The sequence below is a fragment of the Phaenicophaeus curvirostris genome, chromosome 15 (assembly GCF_032191515.1).
Source record: "Phaenicophaeus curvirostris isolate KB17595 chromosome 15, BPBGC_Pcur_1.0, whole genome shotgun sequence".
In the NCBI taxonomy this organism is placed as follows: Eukaryota; Metazoa; Chordata; class Aves; order Cuculiformes; family Cuculidae; genus Phaenicophaeus; species Phaenicophaeus curvirostris.
The window spans coordinates 15086146-15104459 of record NC_091406.1 but is presented as its reverse complement, the minus strand read 5'-3'; the positions used below and the strand labels follow the sequence as shown (position 1 = coordinate 15104459).

The window sequence follows — 18314 nt, the reverse complement described above, 5'->3', positions numbered from 1 at the left end:
AGGTCATATTAGCGGAAACAGTTCCCCTGAGCAGCAAAAAGAAGACACGATACGACGCTATACTGTGGGACAGAACGGTCACGCAGAATTAATTAAAAATATTTTGCATAGAAAAACATTTACACATCAGTGATGAACTTTTAAATAACTGCGGTAGCCTTACTGAGCTGAAGAGCAACCCAGTCAGCTGAGCAACAGGAAGCTTCACTCATATTTCTGTTCAAAATCCCTTGACCTTACCTTCACTGCTATTTCCATGTGCAGCTGGGAATTCAGACTTTCCTCTGCCTCCCACAGCGATTTTCCAGCACAGAATTCTTCTTCCTCCTCTGCTTCATTTTCACTGTTCTCATCCTGTTCTTCATGATCGGGAACCTCTTCATCTTGCCTGTTAAGAACAGCTTTGTGATTGAACTGGCCTAGTGTGCACAATACTCTGGTGTTGCAGCAGGAGTTACCCCCTGGAAACTGCGGGACGAAAACATGTCCCCAGTTGTACCTGGAAGGTCCCGTAGCCACTAAGATTACACAAACACAGGCTTATAAGGGAATAATTGAAACTTAGTGAGGTTGCATCAGAAGACAACCATTACGGCCAAATCTTTATACTGATCTCCCTTCAAAGGGAGCAAGCTGAGGGTTCAGACGAGTGCATCTTAAGGGGAGCTCTCTGGATGCCATTAATCTTAGTTTAAAAGTGGTGCTAGACAAAATTGAAGCATTGTTTTAACATCCTTTTCAGCTCCTTTGAACTCACAGCTGGCTTCTCCATCAAACCCACTGGTCAAGTTTGCTTTTTATTTTGAATGTTGGGTTTCATTAATAAAATCTGAATCTGAACCATGTAAATAACAGCCAAAATGAATACTCAAGCAAAACCTTCCACCACACAGTGGTGCTTTCATGGACATCCACAGAACACTGCACAAATAACAAAATTAGCACAGCGCTATTGACCATTTTCAATGTTTATCTCCTTTGTTCTCACTTCCTGAGATAGTCTGAAGCAAAACCTCAGAACAGAAGGGATTTTTCACCACAACAGATGGAGACAGAAGCAGCTTCCCAGAGCTCTGTATCATCTGCTTTTTTCTCTGCACACAAAACCCCAAATGCTCTGCTCATCCCACAACAGCGAGATGGTGGGATACTACCTACCAGCTCTCTCCACTAGTTAAAGTGCTTCTGCTTTCCTCCAGTTTCTTCTCCACAGCTTCCAGTTCAACAGCTGTCTGCTCTAAGAGCGCTGAGACAGAGTCCTGAGGAAAGCAAGAGGCTTCTTGTAAAGACGTGACTCTCAAACACTGCGAAGCTCCCAGCCCTTCTGGTCACAACAGCCCCAACCAGCTTTCATCTGGTGGCAGGAAAGAGTTGTAATCTCTGCACCCATGTTGTTCAAGCAGCCTACTACACTTAAAGCGCTCTGTCAAGCCTGTGTGAGCGTACCTGGCCCACCCCTGCCCCCCAGCTACCCTGGCATATGCACGTGTGAAGCTATAGGCTGAGCACATGGCATGCTACACATATGCAAAGGAAAGCCTGTATCTCGATTTGTTCAGCAACTTCACGGCAGCAAGGTGAACTGTCTAGTAGGAAGAAAGGCGAGAGCTCACACATCACTTACACCAGACCACATACCACATCCCTCAGCTTCACGAGGAGCAGTTTTCAATAAGTACTTAGCCCAAGACAAGGGCGTATCTGCAATAAACATGTTAACTGTTTCACTGCAGGTGATGACATTTTCAGTTTCTAAGTATAAACACACCAGCCTTTGCTTCTCATGTGTTTTAACAGTCCTTCAGCCACATAAACTTTCTCATTAGTATTGCTTAGAAGAGATTTGTTTGATTTCAGCAGTTGCTCTTACTGTTTTTTCAGTGCAGGGTACTTCAGAGTGAGTGTTTCCTTGTTTACTTTTCCTGTTTTGCTTCTGCAGATACTTATAACTAAGGAGGTTATACCAACGTGTTGATTTCTCTCCAGATCTACAAATTTCAGCAAGGCTGATTTGTGCACCACCCTATAAAGAGCAAAACCACACTTTTAGTGTAATACTGTACGAACCACTATCATACCAGTTAGAAGAACTAACAGCAAAAATCTGTGACTACTTGACTTTAGCAAGTCTGACAGGAAGAAAAATTGCCCTGTTTTTCCCCATTTCAAATGCACTAGCAATGCTTTATGTTGAATTATTTTTAACATTGTCTAGGACTTTCAATCGAAGTAGCCAGTGGTTCACTACAGCTGCTGCGTACAAGAATCCAGAAGTATAAACAGTGCTACTACAGCCAGGATAAATTGCAACCATGATAAGACAGAGCTTCAGAGAAAAAGAGAGGAACAGGAGATGAAGACTGCCCTTCAAGAAACCTGCAAAGCTGACAGGAACCAATGCCACAGATGGAGATGGTTTAGTTTTGTATATTCCATTCTTCTTCATCTGCCTTGTTATTTTTTACTTCATTACATTTAGTACACATCCTGACATATTCCAAATGGAAGTAAAACCGATTTGCAATTTATTTAATCCAAGTCTAAGTTGACTCCATTGCACCAGTCCAGTCCAGCAGACCACATGCTGAGCACACCTCCTGTAAGGTAGCGTGCTCCCACCTGAAGCTCAGGTACTGCAGGACAGTACATGCTGCCAAAAGAGAAAAAACCCGTTTGGAAAACAGATACTTTCCCAAACCAAAGTGTGCTTTGTACAGCAAGTGAAGGAAGAAATGCAGAAGCACTATAAAACGTACACCTCTCCAGTCAAGAACATGAGCACGACAAAACATCAACTCTTCTGTAACTTAACAGTTGCTTTGGTCCCAGCTCAACACATCCTGCTCAGGCTATTGAGTCCAGGAATTGTTCTATTAAAATTGACTTGCTCAGGTAATACCAAACAACACCAAAGCTGTTCCAACATTAAGGGATGACTGGCTATGGCAATAGTAGCACTTGAAAAACTACACTCGTATGCATTTTAACCGTGTTGATCAATAGCAGCTTTTAAAAAAATCCTTTAGACATTTTCAATATTCTACAGTGGCTTCCAAATTACTGTAAGGAGTCCATTCCCAATTACATTACAACAAATGTTTCCAGAAGGAAGAAACATAGGTAGGGTTTCTCATTTAATCATTACAGAAGGGAAATTCTTTAGTTTGAGAAAGTCACCTGTAGCTTGGTAACAAAATTTTTATCTCATACATTTATTTTTTCCTGATCAAAATTGTTACTGCAAAGAACACTACCTGGGAGAGATCACATAGCTAAGGATTATCAAGAAAACCTTCACAGAAACAGAGTCTGATACTTCCACAGACTCACAGAATGACCGGAGTTGGAAGGGACCCAACAAGGATCATTGAGTCCTACTCCTATCCCTGTATAGGACAACCCCAAAATCTACACCATGTGTCTGAGTGCGTTGTTTTGTTCAATTAAAAATGTTCAATTAAAAAGAGAAAAAAAACCCCACAATAATATTAAACCAGAGATTAATACTAACCAAGCATTCCTCAAGGTGACACTTGTCTACAGTGCAAACATCGACTCTTAAAGTCTTCTGACGTAAAGCTGGGTAAGAGATAGAAACCCAAAATACTTCATTGTACACAAGATTGTCTGAAGCTTCCACTGGCCTTGTGCGAAACAAGCAGCTTGTGCTTTCTGAGCAGGGTAGAACAGCCACGCGAATGTTCCTATTGAAAAAAACATCATAATCGGTACAGGTTTGTAGTTCCCTCTATTTCAACAGCTCCATATGCCTGCAAGTGAACTTCATCTTAAGCACCGTGGGCATTACTGTCCTATTCTATTCTTTGGAATATCAGTCAAGTGAGAAAAAAAAGAACATCTTGTCACAACATCAGAGACAAGAGGTGGCACGAGTTTCCATACACTGAAGTGTATTCATTCTGAATCTTGCAATCGAACATCATGGGATATGTTTTACAAGGTTGTTTGTGTCTGTGCAAATCCTCATGCTGCTTAAAATACCCCTTTTGCAGGTGAACACCTAAGAAAAAATGTATCTAATTTATGTCAGTTTATTCGCCACACAGCTGATTTCAAGACTTGTGCCTAGAATGAGTATAAGCTGTACTCTTCCCCACACATGCATCTGTGCCAGTGTCCAAGGATGTGTCCTGTGGCAGAACAAACGCCTCCTCCTCTCCACTCGATGCAGCTGCCCTGGGCACTGCTACAGTTAAAAACCTTGCTGGCTAATGCTAATTCCAGGCAAGTATTTTCATAGCAAGTACAGACCTTTCAGGAAAAAAAGCTACATCTTATTGCAGTTTGTGGGTTTATTAGTTCAAAAATGTTGACATAAGTGTAGAAGCATTTCAGAAAGGCAAATTTTTAAGAGTGTAAAAAAAAACCCCAAACCCAACATCTGTTTATTTCTCACTGAAATCTCACACAAACACTTCAAGCACATTTCTGTCATCCACTTACACTTTTTGATCTTGTTGTAACAGCAGTGCTGGAACATTACTGAGCTGGATGACCAGTATCGCAAATTGTTTATTTTTGTCATCATATCTAAATTAGAAAGACACAAAAAAGCATTAGTATTAGAGCAGTCTGCCTTGCACTTCATAGATGAATATTCCACTTGTTTCATTAACACAAACAAACAACAACAAAATTTACAAACAAGACAAAACAGTGATGGCTCGCCTATAGTTTAAAACAAAAGCAGTTTCATATTACATGAAGTTTTGCAACCAGAACATCTAGAATTTAGAACAGCTCAGAACATCCAGAGCTTAGGAACTCGGACACAATGGACTACAGATCTGACCTAACAGACATTGTTTTTCCTGATGTCTAAATTGGTGCATTGAAACTAAAACCTTTTCAAGAGCCTTACATAATGACTGTAATATAAAAAAATTGCAGGGAGAAATACTTGAGGTACAACAGCTGAGAAGCCATGAGTAACCATTGCTTTACCACTGATGGCCATGACAGGAGAGCCTTGCACTGCTTATTTTTCCTCAAATCATAAACAATCTTCTACTAAGTCATTTAAGAAAGATGCCTCTGTGGCTACCTTCCTATGCCTTACCCACTACTTGAGGATATAGGTGTGGTCAGTGATGGTGATTGCCATTTACTCTCAGTAGTTTTACCCCCACAAGTTGCACACTAAAGGAGCCTGCAAGCCAGCAAAAGGCTTCCTCCAGCCCAGCACGGTCTGTGCTCCCACTGTTGGCTTGCATGCTCGTACCACAAAATCACCAGCTGATTTCCACCGACATGAAAGAGAATAAACTGGGCCAAGGACCTCTGAGAGTCGCGTGTAATTCTCAGTTACACTATAAAGAGGGCGTTAGTACTAATAGGACAGGACAAACAGGATAAGAAAACAGAACAGAAAGCACTATCTTTCAAATCCCACATATCATTGTTTCTGTTGCAAGAAAAATCCAATAAAAATGTGCAGCGCTTACCTCATTGCAATTTGCACTTTAGCGGTCCCAACCGCTTCTGTATCATCACTGTCAAACATCATTGTTTCTGACACACATGGTCTGAAAGAAATCAAAGACAGTTAAGGACTTGATTTCCCTCTGACTGAACTGCTAGAGTTTAAGCAATACAAGATCTTTTCCCTTCCATTCAGGGGCTGGCTATATGGATTGTAAAATTAGCAGTGAAAAGAAAGCCCATTTAAGAATTAAGTGCAATCATCCTTAGAGGTATGTATAACAGCGCTTATCAGCAGAAAGTCATATGCCTTCTCCCTTCTCTGCCAAAAAAAGCCACACAAAAGAATGTGCAAAAATAAGGCAGTGGGGGATTTTTAAAGAGTTCCCTTGACTGGATTTTTAATAAAGACAGCTGACTGCCCAGCAACAGAAACAAGACTTAACAACTGCAATCCTGTCCTGCATCATGACAGCAAAAATTCTTAAGTTTGATTTGATTATAGTCATTCCTTTGTTTCTTTAAGAAGTCAAACTTCCCTCAGCACATTAAAAGTGACAGAGTATGCTGACTGGTCTTCTTTGGAACAGCTACCTGCATTGTTTCCCTCCCAATGTTCTCCGCCTCTGAAGTTTTATGCACTCAAAGTCCCCAAAACTACACTTATAGTTGAATTGACTCAGAGGCTACGCTGTAGCACAAGAAAACAGGATTAACAATGTCCTCTTAAAGCATTTCTAGCGCTCACTTGCATTTCATTACATTTCAATGTTTGTCAGAGGACAAACATATTGCCCATTCCCTGCTTGCCATTTATCAGAGGCATCAAAATGATACCGCAGTCATTAGAAAGTTTGGTAAGTCAACAACCCAAAGAACACCAAGCAGGAGACATGCAGGTGTGCGTGGGATGCCTTCTGTAGTTGTCACACATGATCCCTCTTCCCCTCTCCGCAGAGCTCCCTATCCCACCAAAGGGACTCAGCCGTCTGACTGCCTGGCTTGGTTTGGTCCCATAAGGTCTACTTTGCAGAAGCACTGCACAGTCTTGTCCAAGTGAATTGTACTGTAGGCATAAAAAAAAAACAACCCCAAAACTCATTTATCTAAAAAAATTAATGGAGCTAATGAATGAACAGGGGGCATGTGAGATGAGCCATTTTTTTATCTCTATGGTCATGTCTCGCAAAAAAATGACCCCATAATTGATATTAATGCTAATTAAAACAGTAGGAAAACCCATGTTAGATGCAGCCAAAGCAGGTCTCAAAAAGATCAGTACCTTCCAGTGAACGTTTTGTTAAACCTCCCCATAAAGCTTTAGCAAGCAGTAAGGGAGGTCGAGAAACCTGGCAAGAGCAGAGAGGCCAGCTCTGGCTGTAAGCTACGCACAGAGGGGGAGGTTTCATGCAGAAATCCCATCCTGGATCTAAGCAGGCAGGGACTGCATCACAGCATGCACACAGCCACGAGGCAGTTTGAGGCGCTTCTGGTTTCTTCCTTAAACATCCCAAAGTTCTCTCACACTGAGCAAGGGCTGTCACTGACATCAGAACGGCTGGCTGATAGGAAGGAACTCACCTGCCAGATGGCTCCGCTACCCCGTCAAGGCAGCAGTCACAGCTTACCAGCTTACCACAAACAGACCAGCTGTTCAAACAGCCCTCCCTCAGCTCACTTTCAGCTACTTCTATTATGGGAAGCATGGGGCACTTTGATAGGCAAATTCAACCTGCTCATAGCTTTTTCAGAAGTATTCAGAAATCTGAGATTGAGAACTTTAGCCACCAAATTACAAAAAAGATCATATCCAGTATCATTCTAGCCGACTCCTGTGTGCAAAGCTGAGTCGTTAGCTTCTTCCTAGGGAGAGATCTGATGTCTACCTTTGTACAGACGCCTCATATACCCCGCTATCTCCAGCAACAGATTCATCAGACACTGCAGCTGACACACACGCCACCTTCAGTGCCGTCCCTCCAGCTGTATTTATACCTATCAGAGAAGCACAGAGGAAAATAAAAAACAAGCGTTAATGAAAATGAACTCTCTGGATTAGGAGCAGCTTTTTTTTTTTTCTCTTATCCTTCCCCTAAATTGCATTTCTCCCCACCCAGGTACTGTTAGGCAATAGCACGTTTCTGAAGATGGAGAGGAAACAAGTAGGGTGGGCTCAACGGCTACTGTGAATTTTGTGCTTCAGAAACGTGCCAACTGTTCTGAGAGCAAAAAGCCCCTGGACAACCAGAGGAAGAGCCTACATGTTGGAGGAGAGAGCGACGATGCCCAGACAATACTGGAGCCCTGTGGAAGCGTACGCACAGGCTGAGATAACACACAAACTGTGCCGAGCGCCTTACAACTAGCTACCCCTGGCACCTCTGTGGGTGCAGGTCTTCACAGGCAATGCCAGAAGGGGCTCCAAAGCACTGAAAAGGCAAGGATGGGCAATGAGCAGAAGTAGCAGAACTTCTGAACTCTAGTGAAGCTACAAATTTAAACCATTACAACAGCTCCCACTGCATGTCATCCTTAAGCAGGTGGTAGGCACCCTGATGCTACTGACCAAGCTGTGGCTAAGTACGGATTAAGCTTAGGGGTAAGCTACCTGGAAAGCTTACATAAACTTTAGCTTCAAGGAGGGGAAACAGCAAAAAGCCACCACATGCTCACCCCTAAACCCAAAAGATTAGTATACACAGGACAGCAGATAGATCCAGAAAGACTAGGTTAACTAGCTAAACACGGAGAGAAAAAGAGATTGTAGGAGTTAAAGTCGCAGCTGCATGCAAGAATGCAGGAGAAAGGAGACAGGGAAGAGAAACCAAGGAAGTCAAAGCAAGGAGTTTTGGAGAGACGCGTTATCCCACTTAGAATTCTTGTGCTACACAACAGGGAAATATACACCCTGGAAACTTCTGCAAGGTCCACACCTTTTCAGTTGAACCATCACATTTCTGCAGATACGCTTTAGCCAGGAGCCTGGAGAACTCTGCCTGCCTCCAAGGGCTGGGATGTACCCAGCGCTTGGCTCTCCCTCTCTGGCAGGGCTTTGGGGCGCTTACTCTGAGGGCAAGGAGGTGCCATATTATCACGCTGGGAACAGTTGTAACCCCATAGCACAAACGTGGCAACTCACTACTCTCCAAGGAGCTTTCATCTTCTGAAGTGATTCCTCTTTCCCAGAGCCTTAGGAAAACACATGCCCCCAAACCAATATATGGTTTCCACCCTGTATCTTCTTTATTACAAATCGAGTTTGGTCTGATTTTTGGTGGGTTGTTTTTTCATTTGTTTTGTGCGTTTGTGGGGTTTGTTCCTCCTCCAGACTCAAAGCCACTTAAAGAATTAACAGTAGCTCTGAAAAAACACTGGTGCAAAAAGCATGCAAGCTCCACGCAGGGTTATGGAATAATATAAGGACTTGTTCTACAATCAACAACAGAGGGTGCTGCACGTAATACCAACATACTGAGTGCAAGTGTGCAGGTTAGGCACATTTATCCATGTATTTATTGACAACACCACTGAATCATATTTTTCACCTTGGTATTCATATGGATTCATTGGATAGAAATAGACATCCAGCTCTTTTCCCCACAGGCTAAACCACATAAACAAAAGTTAGCATCTGCAACACAACATGTCAGTCATTAACTGAAACAAGCGGATCCATTTAATACTGGCATTCACAGTTTAATCCACCCTCCCTCCTGCCGCGTGCAAGGGCCTGGCCCCTACTGCGCTCTCAATCACAGGTTATACTGGAGGTATGCAGGCAGGGTCAAAACCATGTTTGTTCTTTCCTCAATGCTGCTTTGTACCTCCTATTCCATGGGTATAATATGAAAATAATTTCTTCCCCAACAGCTGGCTTTTTAGGTCAAGTTGTTTGAGTTTTATGCACCGCTCCCATAAAATCCACTTAGGACACCCCCTCTGCATGAGGCTTCCTTACTGGGAAGGACATTGGAAGAGGACCACTGGGAAGACTGGTAAGACTCCAGCTTCCTTCTCTCTTCAATTACCAGTGCCATTTAGCCATGCCAACCCAGAACGTCTTCACAGTTTAAGCACCTCACCCCAGCACCTTGCGGCTAAGAGGGTTGAGCACAGAGGGTGAACAAAACCCAGCAACGAAGCAGGTATCTGTACAGCAGAATGCTCAAGTTTAACCTGACCAAAGATGATTGGGTTCCCTGAAAAGCATTCATCTAGCAGCTATCCTTCTCCTTACTTCTTTTGCAAAGGACTTGGAAGTTCAGCTCCCCAAGTTTTACACACACTGAACACGTAACTTTTTCATGTAGCTGATAAACACCAAATGTGGATTTTAAATCTCCAAAGAGGTATCACACTACAAAAAGTTGGTGGAAACATTCGTTAATGATTCAACTCTTCTACATTTACAAGAAGGCAGATAGTACTTCCTATGTTTTTTTTATTCCTTTTCATATCAAGAATTTCAAGTTTGTTTCCTGTCATTTCCCCTTCCCAGCCTCTTCTGCACAGACCATGATCAGGAGTTGAGGAGCCATGTCATGCACTATCCCCACACCCTCAAGGAATGCCAGACTGCCAGATTCCATGTTTCACCTACATCGCTCAGGTAAGAGAAGAAACCTCCTTGCAGCCTCAAAGGTAGCAAGGATTTTTTCTAACAGAAACAAACCCCAAATCCTTCAGATATATACTATTCAAGCTCTACTTACTGGAACACGTGAGCATGCTTTGCCCATGAGACCACCCCAGATCCAGCTACCACGTTTTGGGTGTACACTGAACCTCCCCCAAAATGCCTGAGGAGTAAAATCTCTTCTCATTATTGCCCTGAAATAAACTACTTAGGGTGATTATTTTGTCTGCTGACTGGCTAACAGCAATAATCACTTAATCTGCTTAACACCTGAGCTTTCACTTTAACAGCCTTGACAAATCTTGAAGAGCTAAAAAGGTTAAAACTAATCAGCGCTCAGTTCTAATAAGAATAATTACTGTTTCCTACTCAAATGTATAATACCTTTTGCTTGTAGAAAAATGGTAGCTCAAGAGGCGAGAACTGCAAGCACATCTTTTATTGTATTTTAAATAGTATCAGCAGTGATAACACAGTGCTAGTTCCCTTTATTCACATAGGCTGTTTTATAATCCTATTAAAACCAGAAACAAACTGCACTGCTGGTGAACAGGACTACAGCATGCAAGTTTATATTACCTTTAAAGCTCTTCTTCGCTGCAGTTACAAATCCAGTCATTTCGCTCATCTCCACTGCATTTAAACCAACTACAGTTGCACGGGCTTCAGACAGGCCCTAGCACGAGTGCCCTGACTGCTGCCTACAGCTTTCCATCCACTTCATTTCAGCCACGGTTGCAAAAAAAGACAAGCCCTTCCCACCCACCAATAAGCCATATGCATGTATGAGAACATCCACTATCTCTAAATGTCTTTTTTTATCATGCTCACAATCTAAACATGTTTTTGTTGCTAAGAGACAAAACAGCAGAAATTTGAGCACAGCCCTGACACGTCTGCTCAGCTGAAGTTAATAAATTCATTGCCACTGATTTACTGGGAACCAGAGCAAGACATCATGTATGCTGAGGTGGCAGGGAAAGACTTTTATTATGATTTGTTAGCTATTAAACTAAATAGCTGTCCTAGTCTTCCTCAAAAGCTTGGCCAAAAACTTTGTGTTAACGTGCCTCTCAATTTCAGACCCAAAATGCTAGAAAACACTCTGAACAGTTAAGTGCCACATTAAACCAGGCATCCCACCACAATCATTGACAATTACACATGAAATCCCTGTAATTTGTGTACACATGCATCTATGTACACTAAAGCACACCTAGATATAGTCTTCTGTAAGACTCAGCAGTATGTTTTTGTGTACCAATTAAAATACCAACCCTTTCTCCCAAGCAAGGAAGAACACGGTTGAATACACTTTTCAACAGGAAGATATCTAGATGACTGACAGCTTTTGAAAGATTTGCTCCTCCGCGCTTTATAAACTACATAAAAGTTAGATACATCACGTGCACGCAAACAGTTTGTTACCATACCTTGACCTAGATGTTTATCTCCTGCTCTCGGCTCTTCCAGTCTACAGTTGCCACTCCCAGTATTCAGGGTGAGTTCAGAGAGATTTGTACTTATCTCTGCATCATCAAAATCCATATGGCTTGAAAAGGCATCACCAGTTAGCAGTGGGTCTATCACCAGTGGAGAGCAAGGTGGAGATGGAGAAGAGAGAGATGACCTGGGAGATAGCGATGTCATGGATTTGGGAGTACCACACAATGATCTCAGAGCCTGTACGCGACTGGTGGTATCTGCTTTCTGAGTTTTCACAACTTCATTTTCATGAATAGTGGTGATACAGCCTGACGGCCTAAATCCAGTGCTTCCTTCTAAGAGCAAGTCAAGCTTGGTTTGGTAGTCCGAGTCCAACTGCTCCAGCTGCTCCAGGTGCTCATAGTAGAGATCAGTGAAACTGGCTGAGGTGGATGAGTCCTGGCTGGAGGTGGCAAGGGATCCTCTGCTAGATGCAAGAGAACCAGGGCTGCTGCTCGAGGAGAGGGAAAGCATGCTGGTGGAGAGACTGAAGGAAACAAGTCAGAAAACCATTATACTGTATCTTCTGATTTCTTAAGGAAACACTGCAATGTCACCTCATGGTACATTTTGCTTTGTTAGCTCAGGCCATACACGTTAGTCCCCACAGCAATCCAAAACCAGAGTCTGCCCAGTGGAAAAGCTGGGTCACTTTTTGATAAAAATATAGTTCATGCACATTTTTTGACTCACCAGATCAACCTCACAAGAGTCCTTATTTAACCAAAGCAACTCTAACAAACAGTTTCAAATCAATTAAAATCAGTGACCATAGCCTCCTCCCACACCTCTCTGGAAAAAAAACCCCATATCTATAGCTCCTGTTAATCTCCAAAGCAGACCATGAAAACCAACAAGGACCATGCAAGAAGATGAAGTTATTGCAACCAACTGTCCGCATGGAAATTTTCTTCCATTTGCCTCTATGTTGGACCACCAGCCAAAAGGCAATATCACACCTGCCTGGAGCTGGCCCTCAAGAGATCTCAAAGCCAGCAATTATCAGGGACCCAGCAGGATTCAGCTACATGAAAATCTGCATAGAATCCAGAGCTGGGACAGGGCTGTGAAATCAGTTCACACAAATTCTTTATGCCTTGAGATCTAGTTTCAGAAAAATAACTGACAGCAAAATTAATTGTGAGCAGGTGCTGAATTGAAGTCTGTTCAGAGGAGAAAGCCCAAACACAACAGCACCTGCTCAGAAGCCCCAACAAATCCTCCAGTACCAATTACAACATACACTATCCCTAGAAATTCCATTGAAACCAACAATCCTGCTCCAGATATGAAATACCTTGCTCTTACTGACCATTTAAAAGACCCTTAACCCTCACTTCAGATACGGATTAGCTATTGAAAAATATCTGCATATGCATAAATGGCTTAACTTGCTCTACTGAAAAACAGGGAGGATTTTGATAAGGCTAATAATCCCTTATTTACAGAGTGAAAGCCAGAAGCTGCATTCATACAATTATGCCCATGACCCTATGCAAAAAAGCAAGTATGCAGAATTTAGTATAATTTTGGCTTAAAACATCTTCTGCATATGGATTAGAGATGTGCACAGCACCATTTTTGTTCAAAAAAGCTTTTGGGTGAAACATAACTGAAACATGATAAACATTTTTGATTTTGGTAGTACATATAGATCTGGAGAAGACTAATAAATTTATGGCTTTTCAGTGTATTTCACTGTTCAAAGGGAGGGGGTTTTAATTAATCTTTTCCTTATCAACAGTCTGGGCTCAGCTTCATTTCATGCACACCTTTGAACGCCAGATATTTTGCATTATGGGGTTAATAACAAACGCTTGTTCTTATGAAGGAGCATGCCAAGAACATTGGGCACATAGTTAGGAAGAAATTAGTTTCACATGCTTCTTGGTCACCTCAAAAGATCCCTAATCAGCTAGATGAAATGAAAATATGATGCATTTCCACTGCATAAGAGCATCACAGATAGCTATTCTCCATGGTGGCTTATTTACATGTCAATCTTGCACTATGATTTCTTTCCAGTCTTTCCGTTGTCATCTTCACAAAATGAAACAGAATCCATGTGGAGCAGAAGCTACAAACAAAGTAAATTCAGTACACGCTGATAGGAAAAACCTCAACCAAACAAGAAGTCCACGAAGCTCTCTTCCTAATCAAAGATAAAAAGCTGGATTTGGCTAATGATGGTTTGGCCTTCCTGCCTGCAGTCGTGCATTTGTCTGGAAACAGTGATCCTGTGCTCCTCCAGAACTACAGCCTGAACAGCCAGATCACATTATGACTGCAGAAATGTTTCTATACATCATATGAACCACAACACATTCAGGGATATCTCACTACACTGTCTACATTGCCAGCAACAGCTCACTTCAAATTAATTTAGAGAAACACTATCATGACACTTCTGCATTGATGTGTAGCAGCATTCCTAAGGTTGACTTTGCTTGTTGTGTAAGCGTTAAGCTGTCTTTAAGACACTTTATTAATATAACACTTCAGTAATTCAAACATTAGTAAACAAATCTTAGCTATCCTTAGACACCTAAATGTTGTGGAAGCTCCTTTTGTTGTCAGACAGAGGCACCACCACAAGGTTATTTAACCCATTCCAAAGCACCCATCTAAACTGAGTGGGACGTATGATCCTCCAGTCTTGTCTTCCCATAGACTACACGGGGGTCTTAGGTCTCTTCCTGTAACTGAGAGGCCTTTTAGACCTCTCAGACAGGACATGATATTGTTAGCAGAGAAAGGCTGTTACATCGTGCACAGTTAAAGCACCTACAACTTCTGGAAAAAGTCACGTACCTTTTCAGCTGAGTGTGCAACATAGCAACTAATCGTGTTGTTTCTTCCAGCTCTCGTACTAGCTGATTTCTTTTGCTACTCAACTTCAACCTAAGAGAAGACAGAAGAGAAAGAAGAGCTAAAGCAGTATTTACTATTTAAAATGTGGGGTAAAGGAAAATTCTATTTTTCCCTATGAAATCCTACAAAGGTTAATAAGAAAACAATATGGTGTGGTGCAGGATTTGGTCAAGAGGTGTAGGTGGTTTACTTAATTCCAATACTCTTAGCACGTGGAACTCAATCTTGAAAATATTCAGAACAGGGAACATACTTACAACTACTATAAAAGTTAATGTTTCTAGGATCTGACCTCAGAAAAAGTCCAGCAGATGTTGTTTGCTACACACTGTTGCATTCTTCCACTTACTGTGCTAATAAAGGTGTAAATGCTTTCACTTGCTTTCTCTAAGACCCGTGGATGACTAAGATTTATTTACTTATTAACCATCTCATTACCACTTTACATGAATTTTGGTCTTTAACAACTTTTCTGTTTAGTTTCACAACCGAGTTGGTCTGAGACACAAAACACATGCACTTGGGGGCTCATTCTCCAACTTAACAGGCCTCCAGACAAGAAATCCTTCTCCAGAAACATATTATTTCTTTGGGACATTGGAACAGGACCATATTCCTAAAAATCACAAATGCAAGCGTTCCTTTTATGGAAAGACCAGAAATATTTGTCAAGTCACAGATACTTCAAGCTGGTAGAAGTCCTGCAGCTGAAACATCTGATAAGCCTACAATTTTCCCAGCATGATAAAGCCATGAAAAGACTATGCAGAAAACTGGTGTGGTCTGGACGCTGAGCACATAAAAGAAAATATAGAGCCATAGAGAGAGAGAAAGTAACGTGCCTATTCCATGTATAATTTTATATGTACATGTACATATACATATAATCAAGAGATTGCAGCTAAAAGTAACATTGCCACAGCAGTTAATATTAACATCAATACATCTGGATCATAAAGCACTTGTAGGCAATGCCTAACACAGTATTCATCCTCACTGTACATTCCCGTGGGATCTCCCCCTGTAACACAAGTAAAATTAAGGAGGATAGTTGGCATTTTTTTCATCTAGTTCAGATTCACAGGACATTCCATGCAACTCCCACAGTCCCATCAAATACCAGTTCCTACAGGAATCACATACAAGGATGTTCAAAACAAACAACGTATTTTAAAAATTCAGAATTCCACGTGTTGACATTTACCAGGCTCCAGACTGCACACCAACTGTAGAAGCTGCTGTGAGGAGCTGGCTAGATACAGGAACGTTACAGTACACAAACATCATACTGGGCTGTTTCGAGCATTTCTTGCCTTCTTGTAAGGATTCACTTATAGGAACAACCTTTTCCCACCTGAGGTGAGACTTAAAAGCGATTTCTCTTGGGAGATGATTTCAGAAACCTTCTAAGTAGAAACAGCCTCATTGGAAATCCGAGAGTGCACTGCTATCAGCATTCAGCCAGGGGATGTTGCTGCTTACCCCCGACTACCTTTTGTCCAACAAAGCAAGCTCTGACGCATGCCTAGCAACCTACCTCTCTGTCAGAGCTTTGCTCTGAGTGTCTCTAGCAGCCCGAAGGTCTTCCTCGAGGCGCCTTCTCTCTGTCTCCAGTCTCTCCACCTCTCCTCGAGCCCATTTTCTGGGGCTAATAAATCGCATTTCTTTTAAAAGTTCCTCCTTCTCATTAATTAATATTAGACGGTCCCGCTCGGAATCCAAAACGCCAGGCCAGGCCTCGCTGTCAAGCTTAGCCAGTTGTATTTTCAGGTTTGCTATTCTGCAGCAAAAAAGAAAGCAGTTATTCCATGAGGAGTGTCTCAGACACAGTGAACCATGACCAACCGCTGCCCTGAAGAAGGCTCTCGGCTCAGGGACAAGCACCCTCACCCTCATGCCCTCCTTACCAGGGCACTCGCCAAGCGATGGCACTGCCAGGAGGTACTGAATGGCACTTTAATTCTGATTTGCTCCAGACGGTAAGCTAAGTCTCTAGCAACCCTGCAGTGTTCATGAGTCAGGGAACAATATAACCCAAGTGTTGGATCTCAAGAAATTAAGTTTCAGATATGCTGTAGGGGGTTTCATATGCCTTACAGCTAATGACCTCAGAGTACTTGGTGTGGAGAGCATCATGCGGTAAATAGCTGATCTTTAACCAGTCTTTAACTGTGGAAAAGAACTGTATACTCCCTGCATAAGATTCAGATAGACTGATAAAGATCAGTGGTTACTCAAAAATTTGGAAACTAGTTTTGTCTTTACAATGAGGAAGTTAATCATACACATGCTGCTGCTGGAGGAATCCAACTCTTGACTCAACACTAAGCATTTGGGACGCATTAAAGAGCTAGGCTACCTGTGGTACAAGGCATACCTGAGGACACAGAGTCGAAGAGGCAGTATGATACTACCTAAACCCACAGCCGCTTATTTGCATGAAATTTAAAGCCTATTTTCATTAGAGGTATCATTCCAGATTTCCTGTATCACTAATCCTTCAGGGCCACACCATGCTACTGCAAGCAAGAAGATGACTACTAAAAGCAACAGCAATGCAGATCTAGAATTCAGGAAGAGCTTTGTCAGATTGCAGAGGAGAGCACAGTTTGTGGCTGATAAGGAAGCCGCTCACTCCAACTATCTGCCCATTCACAACTTTCCAAGTATCTGAACTGCTCGCTCAGCTTCATCAATGATCAACTTTGCAGTGGAACTTACAGAGGGAAGCAAAGAAACCAGCAGTAGGCCAGGATATAGAACCAATGCAGTAACACCAGTCTTCCCAAAGGAAGCCGTCTCATTTGGATGCACTGACCTACAACTTTTCATGACCTGATGGGGTGATCGGGGTAGTTTGGTGAGAAACTGAAGCAGAGCTGAAACTGAATAAGAGTTACCAAGGACTTGTATTTGTGGAACTTGCATCACCAAAAAAATGCCTGAGTGGGGAGGGGGGACAGCGGAGGGCTGGGGTAAAGAAATTACAAAAGCTCAGAAGGCCAACAAGGACATAAAATATCTTTATATAAGACAAGATATTTGCAAAAATAATTCACCTGATTGAAGACCAGAGCCAAAGCATACCTGCCCCTTCACGTGATTCATCTCTCACTCAGCCTTAGCAAATACAAAAGACATGGAAGCAAAATACTGTACGTGTAAAATGAAAGCCCAATATTCAGCTCACGTTGAGAAGGGCTTTGTGATCTGGTGACAGAATTACTGGATTTAAATTAGGCACAGCAAATAGTTGCGGGTATTAATCTGGATTCATCTCTTTCTAGAGCCTGCTTTATGATACAGAAGCACACAGGATGGAGCACACCTCCTCCAGCACACACGCAGGCACAGTATGTAATAAGATGCAGATCTGGGCAGCAGCAGCTACACAACTGCTGAATGGCTCTGAAGAATAAAGCTTTGTCTTCCAAGCTCCAGAGGCCAAGAGGAACTTCAAGCCCCAGGAGAGCCTATGAAGGATTAGGCTCACACAGACTAACCTGCCTCCTCCATCAGAGGAGACAGACTACAGATCACCTGTCTGAAGGGAAGCCTCACTTCCCGTAAACCCATTTCCCACAGCAGGTTGCTTACTCTAATTAAAGTTCCATAACTGATAGATATTCAGCTCAACTATTTTTAGGTCTTCCTAGGAGCTGCTTTGTTTTTCAGTGCCTGATTAAGTGCAACACTGTGCTCCAACGAAGAATTAACAGTGGCATTAATTCATAATCCAAGAATTCCTCTGTGCATTCTGAAAGGATATGAGTTTAAGAGGATTGGCTGGCATTAATCTCATCACTTTTGGCATACATTTGCATGGATATGGCTTTTCCACTGGAATTCGTTCTCTATGCATTTCCGAGCCTAACAGCTT

The 18314-nt window shown here is 42.3% G+C and overlaps 1 protein-coding gene across 1 annotated transcript in view; it reads right to left on the bottom strand.

Annotated features, from left to right (window-relative positions):
• WWC1 (WW and C2 domain containing 1) overlaps window positions 1–18314 on the bottom strand; it is a 70187-nt gene that overhangs the window by 5648 nt on the left and 46225 nt on the right. Inside the window, exons 9-18 of the mRNA XM_069868924.1 lie at window positions 15972–16214; window positions 14375–14464; window positions 11512–12050; window positions 7329–7437; window positions 5466–5546; window positions 4465–4551; window positions 3512–3704; window positions 1871–2023; window positions 1159–1259; window positions 241–388 (exon numbers count right to left, since the gene is read on the bottom strand). Coding sequence (XP_069725025.1) covers window positions 241–388; window positions 1159–1259; window positions 1871–2023; window positions 3512–3704; window positions 4465–4551; window positions 5466–5546; window positions 7329–7437; window positions 11512–12050; window positions 14375–14464; window positions 15972–16214 — 1744 coding nt within the window. The remainder of the gene's footprint in view (window positions 1–240; window positions 389–1158; window positions 1260–1870; window positions 2024–3511; window positions 3705–4464; window positions 4552–5465; window positions 5547–7328; window positions 7438–11511; window positions 12051–14374; window positions 14465–15971; window positions 16215–18314) is intronic.